The following is a 13,207-nucleotide window of genomic DNA, read 5'->3' on the forward strand; positions in this document are numbered from 1 at the left end:
TATATTCTGACGGTAACAATAATATACATATTGTATGCGTTTTTTGCAAAGTTTCATGGTAATGTATACATATGTATGAGATATGTTTTTTTATATAAATAAATTCAATATATTTTTTTGCAATTTAACTATAGTTATTCATAAATAAATAAGTTTTACAGAAAAATATTTTACATATTCTCTCCATTTAATATCCTTTTTTTTGAAAGATAAATAATAGTTTAGAATTACGATACAGCTGGAATTAAAAAAAGAGAATATTTGTAGGCAAGCTAAAAATACGAAATACTCAAAGCTTTCTGTCATATATGAGTTTTATAAAATACTGCTGGACTGTCACCTTCAGTGGTTAAATAAAAATATGATATGGCCACGCCGCGCCTGGTTTTGACGGATCTCACGTAAGAAGGATTTGACGTTTCCCGCTTGAACCAACAAACTTTACGAGTAGAACTATAGAATAAGAACAAAAGTATCTTTCTTCAAGCGGAATATATTTCCCGCGGATAAAATGCCGAAAATAAAGGGCGGATGGACAACATTAAAAATTTTGCGTGCTCGCTCATCATTTATTAAAAGTGTTAATAGTTAATCTTCTTGTCAACTATCTCTATGGTTAAAAATGTATATTCTAGCCAATGTTATATTGTCGTTATTTTAAATTTATTCACAATGCATAACCATGACATCCGATAATATCCGTAAAATATAAAAATTTCTTGATAAAAGTTCCGAGCTGCTGGAGAAAAATGAAAAATATGCTGGGCGGAAACTCTCGTGCTTTTTTCATCATTTCTGCATTGAAATATAAAAATGCAGGTCGTGCGTTCAGCGTGACGATTCGTCCTTCCGCCAGTGACTCCATTATTCTGAGGGTTTTGCGAGGAATGTGGACGATAAGAACTCGTGAGGGAAAGAGAGAGAAGACGAACGCGGGGAGGAACGCAGAGATGGTTGTTCGATAGGGTGAGAGAGAGCCTTGAAAGTTTCACAATAGACTGTGATGGGTCGGGTTGAAGGTTCATTGGCGATTCTCGAGATGTAAGGAAACGGAATCAGGTTTCGACGGGACTACGAAGCAGGCTCGAAACCGTTTCGGTTGCTCGACCTGCTCCTTTTTTCGAAAGGGAAAAAAAAAAAAAAAAAAAAAAAAAAGCAAAGCGGAAAGTACCATCTTCTAATGCTGAACTTTCTCTCTCTCTCTCTCTCTTTTTCTGTACCGAACATCTCTCGAGATGAATGGAGGTCAAACTTATTACGATCGTAGATTGAGAACTCGAACGTCGAATTAATCGTGAAACATTAATCGTGGTGGTTCCGCTTCGATGGACTCCGGATGTAATTACGACGACGTCGGAATCTCGCCGACGACTTGCCGCTGAATAATGCCTGAGGAGCACGTCGTTATTCAGTGCGTATAAAGGCCGGCGCGCATGGAAGAATGTTCGCTTAATATCGCACCATATTACTCGCGATATTATATATTATCTCGTTATTTCAATCGGCAAACGTCTTCTCCAACGCTTTCTTTCGTATAATTTAAAACTCCTGGATTTTAATGCGACTGTTTGATCAGTATAATATCATGTTTAACGTCATAGCAGAATATAAGAAAACAGTAACGCTTATGTATATTTAATTACTACATTTATAAATAAAAGATTTAAATCACATTGTATAAATTACATTGGTAAATGATGCATAGCCTATTTGCAGCATCCCTAAACATACAACGTTAAGATGACGGTGACACTGATTATGTAACACTGATACGAGTGGATTAGTAAATCATGTACCATATTGTCGACAAAATCAGACAGAGTAACTTCCGCTTAGTCACGATTTTCCTAGCTCGCCATTAACATTGTAGATCTATGTACATACATGCGAGGAACTTGGCGTTGATATTATATCGTGCCACGGACACAGGGCTTCATTGTAAAGTCTATTCACTGTCTGCCAGCGAATTATGCGGAGCGCGTTTATTGTGCGGAGTAGTAAGGAGTTTCTAATGCACTGACTTGATTTTGCTCGTTCTGCGTTAATAATGCATAATTTCTCTCTCTCTCTCTCTCTCTCTCTTTCTTTTTCTCTCTCATATAAGCAAATGAAAATTGATTAAATTTGAGAAGATAAGAAAATAAATTAATTGTGGTATACTCGTGTAAATGCCTTAGTATACCTGTCGAATGGAATAATTCCATTAATGAAAATTTTGCCTCGATTCAGGTAAATATTACATATAATAGTTATACGATTATCGAATGGAGAATTACATTAATTTAGATATTTCAATGGAAACTGTCTCGATTCAGATAAATATTGCATACAACAATTCTATATTATTTAATCTCTCCGTATATGTATGTAGAAAATTCAACAATATAATAAATAATTTATTTTCACATATTTAAGTTAAAAAACAAAATATTTATAGAAACGCTGTTGAGAGAAGGAAAATTTTCCCATGTTCCAAAATTCTTCGATATTCTCTATACGTCTTCTATGTGAAATTCCATTTGAAATTGCACAAGAGGCAAAGATGTTTGAACTTTTCGAGGAAGAACCGAATTGACATTCCGCAAAAGTCTAAAAGCATACATGAAATAACGATTGTGAAATTCTTCAAGCACCATCGATCCGCCAGTATCTGCATAAAACCATTAATTTATGAATGATTTTATATACTGGCGGATGCCAACAATATTTTTTAAAATAATTTATAAACATTATTAATTAAAATTATTAATTTCAATTATTAATTAAAATTATTTAAATGTAATATTTTTAAAAGAAATGTATTAGGTTGTTACAAATAAAAATAATATTGTATATGTCTCTTAAAAATATTACATTTAAATAATTTAAATTATTAATTTTAATTAATTATGTTTATAAATTATTTAAGAAAATATTGTACTTTTATATTTATATTAATAATTATTGTCGAAACGCAATAAAAAATATATGACGTAAAATTAAGCTTAAAAGAGTACAAATATATTATTAATTTTCTAAACTTCAAAAATTATTTCTACTCAAAAATAAAATTTTATATAAAGGAACTTAGTTTTCCATTTTTATTTTTCTTCATGTAATTATTATTTTTTTTTTGTAGATTGTATTATCAATTACAAGATACTCTGTATGTACACACGTACCTAATTTGATTGTGTTTCATATAAATACAATTATGCATTTTTATTTAATATAATACAATATTAAGTACGCGCTTGATAACTAATTGCGCGCAATAATGTACCGTAAATTTTTGTACGAGCTAAGTTATTCGAGAAGCAGGAACATTGGTCGCTTGATTAGATACGATGCGGTGATTTGAGAAGCGCGCAAAGTAGATAGTAGTTGCTACTGGTCGGGTAAGTTTCCGCGTCGTCGCAGGAACTCCACGAGACGGAAAACGAGTAAAGTAATCGTGAATCGATATCAGCGGCTCTCTAAACTACTTGAAAGTTGAAAGAGATCTAGTGCCACGTTATCTGGCTGCCGAGATCACCGTCGTCGTGAAATGCTCCGCGGCATTTGCTCGACGATTGAATCATGTCAATTTCGCAAACTGCACGAGACCGGAGCAAAGAGATTTAAATTTGAATTCATTGATTCATTAATCAATATGTTAAGCTTCTTAAATTCATCCGGGCAACACACACGGCATAAAATCGGCGTAATATACGGATTTACATAATTAGAATCCTACATAATTCACGTACAATTTTGACAGCGGTTGGCATAATCGCACCGTGATTCAAGAGCGTTGATTCGAGAGCTTTCCGGGTAAAAGCCGACATTGAGCCACTCGAATGAACGTACCACCGTATCACCGTCGCGACGATGTTCGATCCTGCGGGAAACGTGAAATTTCACAAGACGGATCGCGGACACGTAACGGCAAACATGTTGGAGACATGTACGATTTTGCCGACTTGGATCCCTTATATTTTGCGGGTACATAGCGCGTCGGAATTGAAAGTGGAGGAAACACGGAGATCGCGGAGTCCTGGTAAATCTCTCGAGGAATTCAATGTCGATCCCGCAAGGACGCGCGAGGAAGGGGAAGGGGAAGGGGAGAAGGATGGGGAGGGGAGAGGGTGATGAATTCAACTCCCCGGGAATCAGGGGCGTTCTAATCGGTTTGTACGTGTGTCTCTGTGCACTCTCACAAATAGTTAAGATCGTTGTGGAAGGCGGTTTAAGCTCGGAAGATGTTTTTCGTCAAAAGCGGTCAAATTCCGGGAGAAAATCCCGTAGAAAGACGGAAATGAAATTATCGACGCTTCGGGCGGATTAAGTTGGATAAAAAAACTTCAGGTATTCACACTATCGGTTCGTTGGTGTGAATGCGTCAGTCTATCGACGTGTATCGGTTAATTTCATTTTACCAGGTGCTAACGCGTTTTATTCAACTGTACATGTTATATAAACGGTATTTCACGTACTAGTGAAATACCGTTACGTGAATTGGAGCCATATGTTCAATCAATGTCACATACCTATCGGCTTATTTAACACAAATGAATAGTACACTAATTTTCACCTAAAAGGTAATTGCACGTAATGAAATTTTCTCAATTTATTTTATTAATTATATTACAAGTTATTTTATATATCAATTATATTTCACATTTTATAACAAATCTTCGTGATAATAATTTCTTATCGTTTATCGCGTGCCATCTCCTCATTGCCGGATAATAATTACGACGATTTGTTTCACGAAGCGTTACAGGCGACTGCGATTTACGAAAAACCCTCTGCGGGGACTCATAAAATATCTCTCGGCGCGACAAATGCCTCCGGACAACGGATTTAGCGGCCATCTCGTAGAATCGTCACGCGTCGCAGTAACCGCAGTGACGGCTCACGTGCCACGATGATCAGTCACGGGAATATTCCGGTGTCGCGGAACTCACAACTTTATGTCGTGCGATTCGTCTTGTTGCGTCGCTAGCACCGCTCCTAATTCGACGCAATCGCGCCCATCCGGAGGGTCGCGTTCCACCGATCACTCGTCACTCGCTCGTTATTTCCGTCAAATTACGAGAGGTGTGCAATTCGAGCGCGCAGCCGCCCGCGTTTGCATAATTAATGCACCTTCGCCGGCGCATCTCCGTTACGATGAAACTCCAGAAGCGCATCAAAAGCACTCGCGAATTCGCGATTGTAATTTCCGTCTGAAGATTTGAAGGAGAAAGCGCGAGGATTTTAGAAGATTAGAAGATGGAAAAAGGAAGCGAGAAAAAAATATACCCCAGCAAAGATTCGTTCTTTACTTTTTAGAATTAAAAATTAAAAAATTATCGTACACAACTTATATTAAGATATTAAAGATAAAACAAAAAATAACATTGTATATGCTCTTCAAAATTCCTCTTTAACTTTATATTTTAGCACCTTGAATAGATTTCTATAAAAGCACACTTTAATCTGTCAAGGGAAGTTCCCTATCCAAATTGAGAACGTGCTTGCAACGCTCCTCGAATTATTTAAATAAGTTCATTATGCGAATTAATTAAAATCATGGAACTGACTTGCTAAAGCGAGGGAGCCTTCTTTCTTGTAAAAGGACGAACTCAATCCGATTTCATACTTGGCTGAATGTTTCAAATCATCTATCGCTATTAACTTTTTACTCCTTTCCGCGTTGCTTTCTCAGGTAACTGGTAAAGTATTAATTTCAATGGGAAAACGAGATGCTTTTTGCCCACTGCGCATACGCAAATGCTTGTACAATGTTCACTTCGGATTTCAAAGGACTTTAAAATCGACTCTGCGTCGGCGAAAATTTCAAACTTGAATATATTGTATAATAGTTCGAATGTCATTTAATGCGCGTTGTTCGCCTGCAATATTTTTAATAAGAAACATTTTAGCGAAAAATACTCCTCTTTTTCTTTTATTTATCTTTGACTTTTACGGCACAAATGTAACGCTTCACAATCATAACATTCAGAGAAACTCGAGAGGTGACAATATTGCTAACTCTCGACTTTAATCGATTTAATTAATCACAATTAGCCAGAAGATGAAAATAGATGACATAAATATGATATTTCATTCGCGATATAAAAAGAAGAGTGCGCTTTTGTCAAAATACTTGTGTTACTTCGGTTACTTCCTTGAAACGAGAATTCTACAACGGCTTCATTTACGACTAAAAATGTGTAGCGTCATTAGTGCGACCTTAATACGTTAACACGCGTCAAATGTCCCGAGATATCTTACTGAGCGTGTAAAACAGATTTTCAAATGCCAGTAAGCGCAGAGAAATTCATGTAAGCCAACTTGCTTTATTTATTCTCATGCAGCAAACGTATCTTCCAGAAATAACGTCTCGTTTATTAAACTGCGAGCACAGCCATTTTTAGCAAAGATTAATAAAATAAAATTAGCAACAAAAAAAACTAAATTCCTGTAGACTTTTCATTTAATTCTGCTAAAATGGCTGTGTCAATTTAATAAACGTATTAGCGCATTGCATTTATCATATTTATTAATTAACAGTTTATCATCACTCACCGTAATCGTCCTCATAGATGATCGCCACCTTGGTCCAATTGAGGAACTCCATGACGTCCTGATAAGCGATGTTGAGCAGACTTTGTGCGGGATGGAGATTAATGCTGAATTCTTTCGCCTCTGCGTCCAGGTCCAGCCTAGCCTCGAGATGCGGAATGTCGAGGGCATCACAGATACTGTGAATGTGCTGGCCCAGGATCGGATCAGAGGGCCCAAAGAGCGCCTGGACGCCGTACTTGACCTGCTGACACGCTGAAACAAAAAGCGACACGCACGTTAATACATGTTGCTTTCCTGCAATATTTTTCACAAGAGACATTTCAGCGAAAAGTACTCACCCTTCTCTTTTATTTATCTTTAACTTTTATGAAATAAATATAACGCTTTGCAATCGAAACATTCAGAGAAACTCGAGAGAATTAAATTAATTACAATTAGTTACTCTTATTGCAAATATATATATATAAGTATATATATATATATTCTAAGCGCAAATATTATGCAGACACTAGATTCAATTTGAACATCAATTCCGCCCAAGAACGATAATTTAACCCGATTTTCTCGTAAGGAATTAACAGTGCGGTAATTTTAATTATCGCGGGTAATGATGCTACTTTATTCGCTGTTAGTTTACAATCGAGTTATGTTTCTTCCTTTTTCTCTTTACGCAATTAACATCCATTTCCTCATTTTCGCCGAATGAGAAAGAGAAAAGCGATTAACTCGGGAATTAGCGACGTTCTCGCGGTAAGGGAAAACGCGGTAACCGGACATAATGACGCCGTGTCACGGTCGATAATCCCGGTGTAACGCGGAGAAGTCCAACCCGCGGATGAACGCTAACGTGGCATTAACGCCACACTAAATGTAGAAATGTAGAACACGCGACGATTGTACCACTACTCGCTCCGAGGCTACACGCGAGCATAAGGGAGGGTTGTCATCGTCGTCGTCGTCGTCGTCGTCGTCGTCGTACGTGCAGAATGACCGAAGCCGGGGCATGCTTGGGGCACACCGTCGGGTGTTATCTCCTCGCAAGTTCTCTAAGTGTTGCCGCATCGGGTTTTAGACAACCGAATCGGAGTTTAGTCGTGAGCATCCGCCTTTATCCACCACCCACAGGAACAAACCAGAGCCTCCCTCCCTCGTCTTCTCCTTTCACACTCGCCCATTATATAATCTCTCTTTGGTTCGCGTCTTTACATTGCTGAGTTAATTTACGTTGTTGCGCGGACGGATATCGATTTTCCGAGTTCAACAAGGTGACATTAGTTAGATCAAATGCCGGGAATTTCGATAAACGCTAGCGAGTGTCGCGCTTCTCGAGTTGCTTTCTGCGAAATGCAACGTGATGATTGTTATAAAGGGACAAGCTGTATGGAATTGCGACGCGAATGGACGGTTCATCAAATATTCAATAATGTCTTTGTGTAAAGTAACGTTAAATTAGCTATGAATATTTGCTCGTTTAGGTGAACAATGTAAAGACGGCGAGTATTTTAATTGGAGGAAAATTCTGTTACGTAAAGTGACTTGATTAACGAATTATTTAGGAAAACTACCGATGATTTCCTCGAAATGAGTCGTTGATGCACTGACTGATTAAGTTAGTTCGGTCCGGTTACCGTCTGATTATCACGAGAGAACAGTGAAAAAGATCAACGGGAAGCTGGAAGTCGACAAGTAATGGCTTCTCGCGCAGCGAGATAATGGGTTTTTGGAGGTTCCATTATCATTCCATGCTACGGCCGTGATATCGTCGTCATTATACGTGGATTACAACAATCCGGATTTCGTTCTTTACTGCGTATGGTTTTTGGCTGGTAATACAAAGCCGCAGGGTAAAGATGGTCCGCGCGATTGGCGAAATGAAATTTTACATGGATGGCGTAATTTTGCTTCGATCTCAAATTGATGGAAATATATATTGAATACCGCGTGATCGTAGCATTTGCATTTAATGAAAGACGCTCTCTATATCTAAGAATTTTTTTATTATTTTTACTATATTTTTTATTACTTTAATATAAACCTGTAATAGACGTCTCGTATCTAGTCGATTTACCTGAAAATACCTAAAAACGCAATGGAGATCGCGCGGCTTTTAAAACTAAAAGCAACTGAATTGCAGAGAATTATCCATAATTCACCCAAATGTACATACATAATTTATTTAATTTACAGTGTACTCGATATATTGATTTAGCGTTATGGTACCTATATCAATATTTTGAACACGGCTTATTGCATCGCCTCTCAACCTGCTCAACCGTTAAATTTGCACAGATTATTAAAACCGTAGCTAGAAATACGCGCAAAGGTAAATGGCTAAGGCTAAAATAAACTTTCAACCGACTCAACGTCGTACCGGCGTTCAAAGCTTAAAAAAAATCAAGATAGTTATAAACGAATCTCCTTTCTCTCTCTCAAAAGTAAATGAGGTTTAATTCGTTGCTTTAATGGGGTAATCGTTAGAGCCTGGGCCTCAATTTTCTCTTTTTCTCTCGAAACTCTCCCTTTTTCCCTTTAAAGAACTTCACCTCTCTAAAGAAACAACTTTCGCGTGAAGTGCGCTCATAATAAATCAAATTCAATTTACCTTCCGCTCATATTTCTTTCATAACTTGCGTGTTTCCACGATATATCTTTCTTTCAAATATTCCTATACAATCGATTCTTTTTCAAATAAATCCCATTTTGTTCTTTAGCTAGAGTGATAGTGAAATACGATGCGAAGAAATAAAGAGCACGTTGAAAAATAGAAAGCAACGAAAACAAATGTAAAAAAAATATAATAGTTACAATATAATATAAAAATAAAAAAAAATAACTTGATCGTTAGTGTAAAACAAATTTATTTGCTTGAACACAGAAAATTTATATTAAAGAAAAGATTATATACTTTTTTTAACCACAAATTTTTGTGTTAATTTAGGAGATTAATTTATTGTTAGCCAATTTTTTAAATTTTATTTTTTTATTATGCTTGCTTTTCTAAAAAAAAGGGAAATCTTTAATAAATCGAACTTTTTGTCTGCTCTCGACTAGACTAAACTTCTCAAATTAAACGGCACATCACATTTTTATTTTTTTTAATATCCGTATAATCGATTTCCTTTCAATTCAACTGTGTCCCTTTATTGTCAAGAGGAAGAAAGAAAGAGCATCGAACAGAGTGCGATGAGAATTGAGATGAGAGCAAATGGGACAGAAAGCGGAAAGTAAAGGGACGTTAGGTGGGCAGTTGAATAGCAAGGAAATAAAATGCACGTCGAAAAATGGAAGCAGACAACTAGTACAGACAGAAAGGATGTGTAATGGTGAATATAACGCTAGAACGCAGGCACCAAAGAGACGGATAAGAAATAATGCGATAATGCTCGATCCATCAACCTTTCTTTCTGTTTTCGTTTTACTTTGCTGCTTCTAAACTATTGACATCTATATTATGTTTCGTACAAAATAATACAATTTTTTTTCTAAGAGTAAAGTATAGTAAATATTAGACTATACAATAAATATTCAGGGTTGGGAAGTAACGCGTTACCGTTATAGTTACTTTTTTTTCGTAACGTAGTGATAAGGGCGTTATACTATTTTTTTTCTGTAGCTGTAGCGGTAACGAATTTAACTTTAATAATTATAAGAGTACAACAAATATATCGTATATTTGACTATAGTTATAAATTTAATGCAAACCAAAATTTTGTTATTTATACTTTGAATATTTTAAAATTTTTTCTTTATTATTTATGATTTTACAAATTTAAAATAAAAAATTTAAAAAAATTTATTGATATTTTATTAATATTTCAATTATTAATTTTTTAAATAAAATATATTACAAAAGTAGATTTTTTATTTAATTTTTATCTTGTTTTAATATTAAAAAAGTAACGAGAAAAGTAACGAATGGTTATTTTTTAAGTAACGATAACGATAACTAGTCACTTTTGATAATAAGTAACGAATAACGGTGACTAGTTACTATTTTGACTCGGTAACGAGTAACAGTAACTAGTTACTTTTCAAAAGTAACTTTCCCATTCTTGTAAATATTACATGTAACTGTCCATATTCTCCTCTCAATTCTTGTATTCTGTTCTACATTTTCCTGTATGCGTATGCAATTGTTATAATGTTACAATATCGCAATATCAATATGTTTCTTTATTGGAAAACAATTATTTTAAAAGCATATTGTGCTTTTATATAATACTGTATAATACTATCCTTTACTCTATAGAAAATCAATAAATCCTATTAAATTCGTACAAAACTTGAATTTTCATCAAAATTTTATTTGTAAACATTTCTGAAGTTAAATTTGAAAAACTCTCTCAAAGTTAATTAATAGTAATTTTATCTTTTTTTAAATCTCTACTAAAGTTCATTTTAGACAATCTATGATTTGCGAAAATTTAACACAAAATTCCATTCCCAATTTTATATGCCGCATATCCTAAATGTGCGTGTATTTCGATAGATTTATTTTATATATAGATATTGCGTATTTTTAATTTCTCAAATATTGTTTGTAAACTAGAGAGAGAGAGAGAGAGAGAGAAAATTAAATAGAATACATACGACGTTGTATAAAATCTATTGCGAGATGAATATAAAAGAAAATATGAAACTTGTGGTGAATATATTTCTCGATGTTTCACGGTAGCAGAAAAAACTTGTGTTTCTCTCGCAAGTAGTTGTATATCGTCGTACATGTTTATGCGCACACAAATATTTTCCGCGTAATGCGTCGCGTCGATCGGAATCCGACGAGAAATATACTTCTGACATTTTATTACTTTCGTCTCCGGTTATCCCACCAAGAAACACTTGAACGACGTTATAAACCGAAAATCAGAAAGAAGCGGAAGGGCAATAGGTTCGATATTACTTGTCAGCCTGCTCAAGACGGAGCACTAATAACAATTTCAGTGTGTTTCATGACTCGAGTATTTACCACTTCAGTAATTATTTTCGGTTACAAAAAAACAAATTGCGTGCGCTCTAAAAAATAAAGGAAATATATTTACACATTTTTGTTAATATATATATATATATATATATATATATATATATATATATATATATATATAAGAATCTCCATAAAAACGATAGTCTGTAGAAATTGAATTATTAACTAAGTTATGAAATTGGATTTGCCGCTGACCCATAAATTCAGAGATGAAATAAAGTGCTTTTAGTTCCACCCGTTGTGCCATAGCTTGTTTTTACTACTTTCGAAATATTTGATAACAATTTTAAATTTCATTACTCCTCTCTCTTTCTCTCTCTCTCTCTCTCTCTTCCTCTGAAAAACAAGAAATATATACTTTTATTAATTCAACTTAATATAAATAAACGTTGCACAATTATATATATATATATATATATATATATATATATATATATATATTCTTTTTTCAGGGAAATAAATCTTCGATAGAAATGTTTTAAATTTTTTATTATATTACTATTATATCTCACAATCAGTCAGAAATTTTATGCAAATCGATGAATATAATATATATATCTGTACATTTCAATATCTCTGTCTCAATTTCATTATGAAATGTATAAATATAATATTAGGATTTAAAATATTAGAGATAATAGTAATTATAATTTAATTATAGATAATAGTTAATTATTTATATTTAATTATAGATAATAGTTAATCATTATCTAGTATAATGATTCATTCAAAAACATTTCAATAATTGCGTCGGTGCAAACATGCGAAATTCATTGCGTAATTAAAGATTCGAAATGTAGTACAAATGTATACCGTAGTCATTCTGGACTATCGATCGGTCACATTTGTCATCCGAAGCGAAATGAATTCAATTTATTCGGTTTGCGATGGATCTCGTCGCAGAGTTTCGGAGTTTCACCACCGAGTTGCTCTCTGTGGCAATGTAGCTCATGACTTTTGTCGCTGATGAGGGAAAAAAATCATCTAACAGAGAGTTCGAGAATAAACGTAATTTCGCAATCGCCGGGATTTATATCGCGGAAAAACTATCTTTTACGAAAAAAAAAAGAAAAAAAAAAGGGAAAAATCCAGTTAGAGCTTTGGTAAACTCATTTCGTTTTTCATACGTACAAACGCAATGTTTGAAACGATTTAATTTGCATAAAACGTTGAGTGAGAAAATTAACTTTAATCGATTTTTCTAATTATGTATATGAATAAGTGTAAATTAAAAAAATTTATTACATAGCTATATATATTAAAGTGTCACATGCATACGTATTTAAAATTGCATTGTTAAAAATAACAAATATTTTTAATAGACTACGCAGATGCATTCGCACGTTTCCTATCACAAATTCATACGGCACTAATAGTGCGATGAATGAAGTTATTCGTGTAATGTCGATAGTCTCTGCCTTGATTTATTTCATCAAAGTAGTTGCTACTCTCTCGCTCAAATTAATCAAATCGACTTATTTCCCTACGGTTTCTTCCGGACGTTGGTTGCATTTCACCCTGCAGCTCTTACCTATACCGCCACTTCATTATTACGAAACTAACTCGATGCTACCTTGCCAGAGTAGTCAATCGCGCGTATAGTCTTTGCCGATTCCGGTAACTATAGTAATCGGGTAACCTAAATTCGCTTGTTCACTTGATTCATTAGGAATTATATCATCGTCGATCGAA

The 13,207-nt window shown here is 34.6% G+C and overlaps 1 protein-coding gene across 6 annotated transcripts in view; it reads right to left on the bottom strand.

The window, feature by feature from the left end:
* The window catches only part of LOC140669196 (glutamate receptor ionotropic, kainate 2), a 140,568-nt gene that overhangs the window by 72,971 nt on the left and 54,390 nt on the right, over nt 1-13,207 (bottom strand). For all 6 annotated transcript variants that reach the window (XM_072898798.1, XM_072898800.1, XM_072898797.1 and 3 more), the window contains one exon: nt 6,535-6,786. In XM_072898798.1, coding sequence (XP_072754899.1) covers nt 6,535-6,786 — 252 coding nt within the window. The remainder of the gene's footprint in view (nt 1-6,534; nt 6,787-13,207) is intronic.

The sequence above is a fragment of the Anoplolepis gracilipes genome, chromosome 9 (genome assembly GCF_047496725.1).
Source record: "Anoplolepis gracilipes chromosome 9, ASM4749672v1, whole genome shotgun sequence".
In the NCBI taxonomy this organism is placed as follows: Eukaryota; Metazoa; Arthropoda; class Insecta; order Hymenoptera; family Formicidae; genus Anoplolepis; species Anoplolepis gracilipes.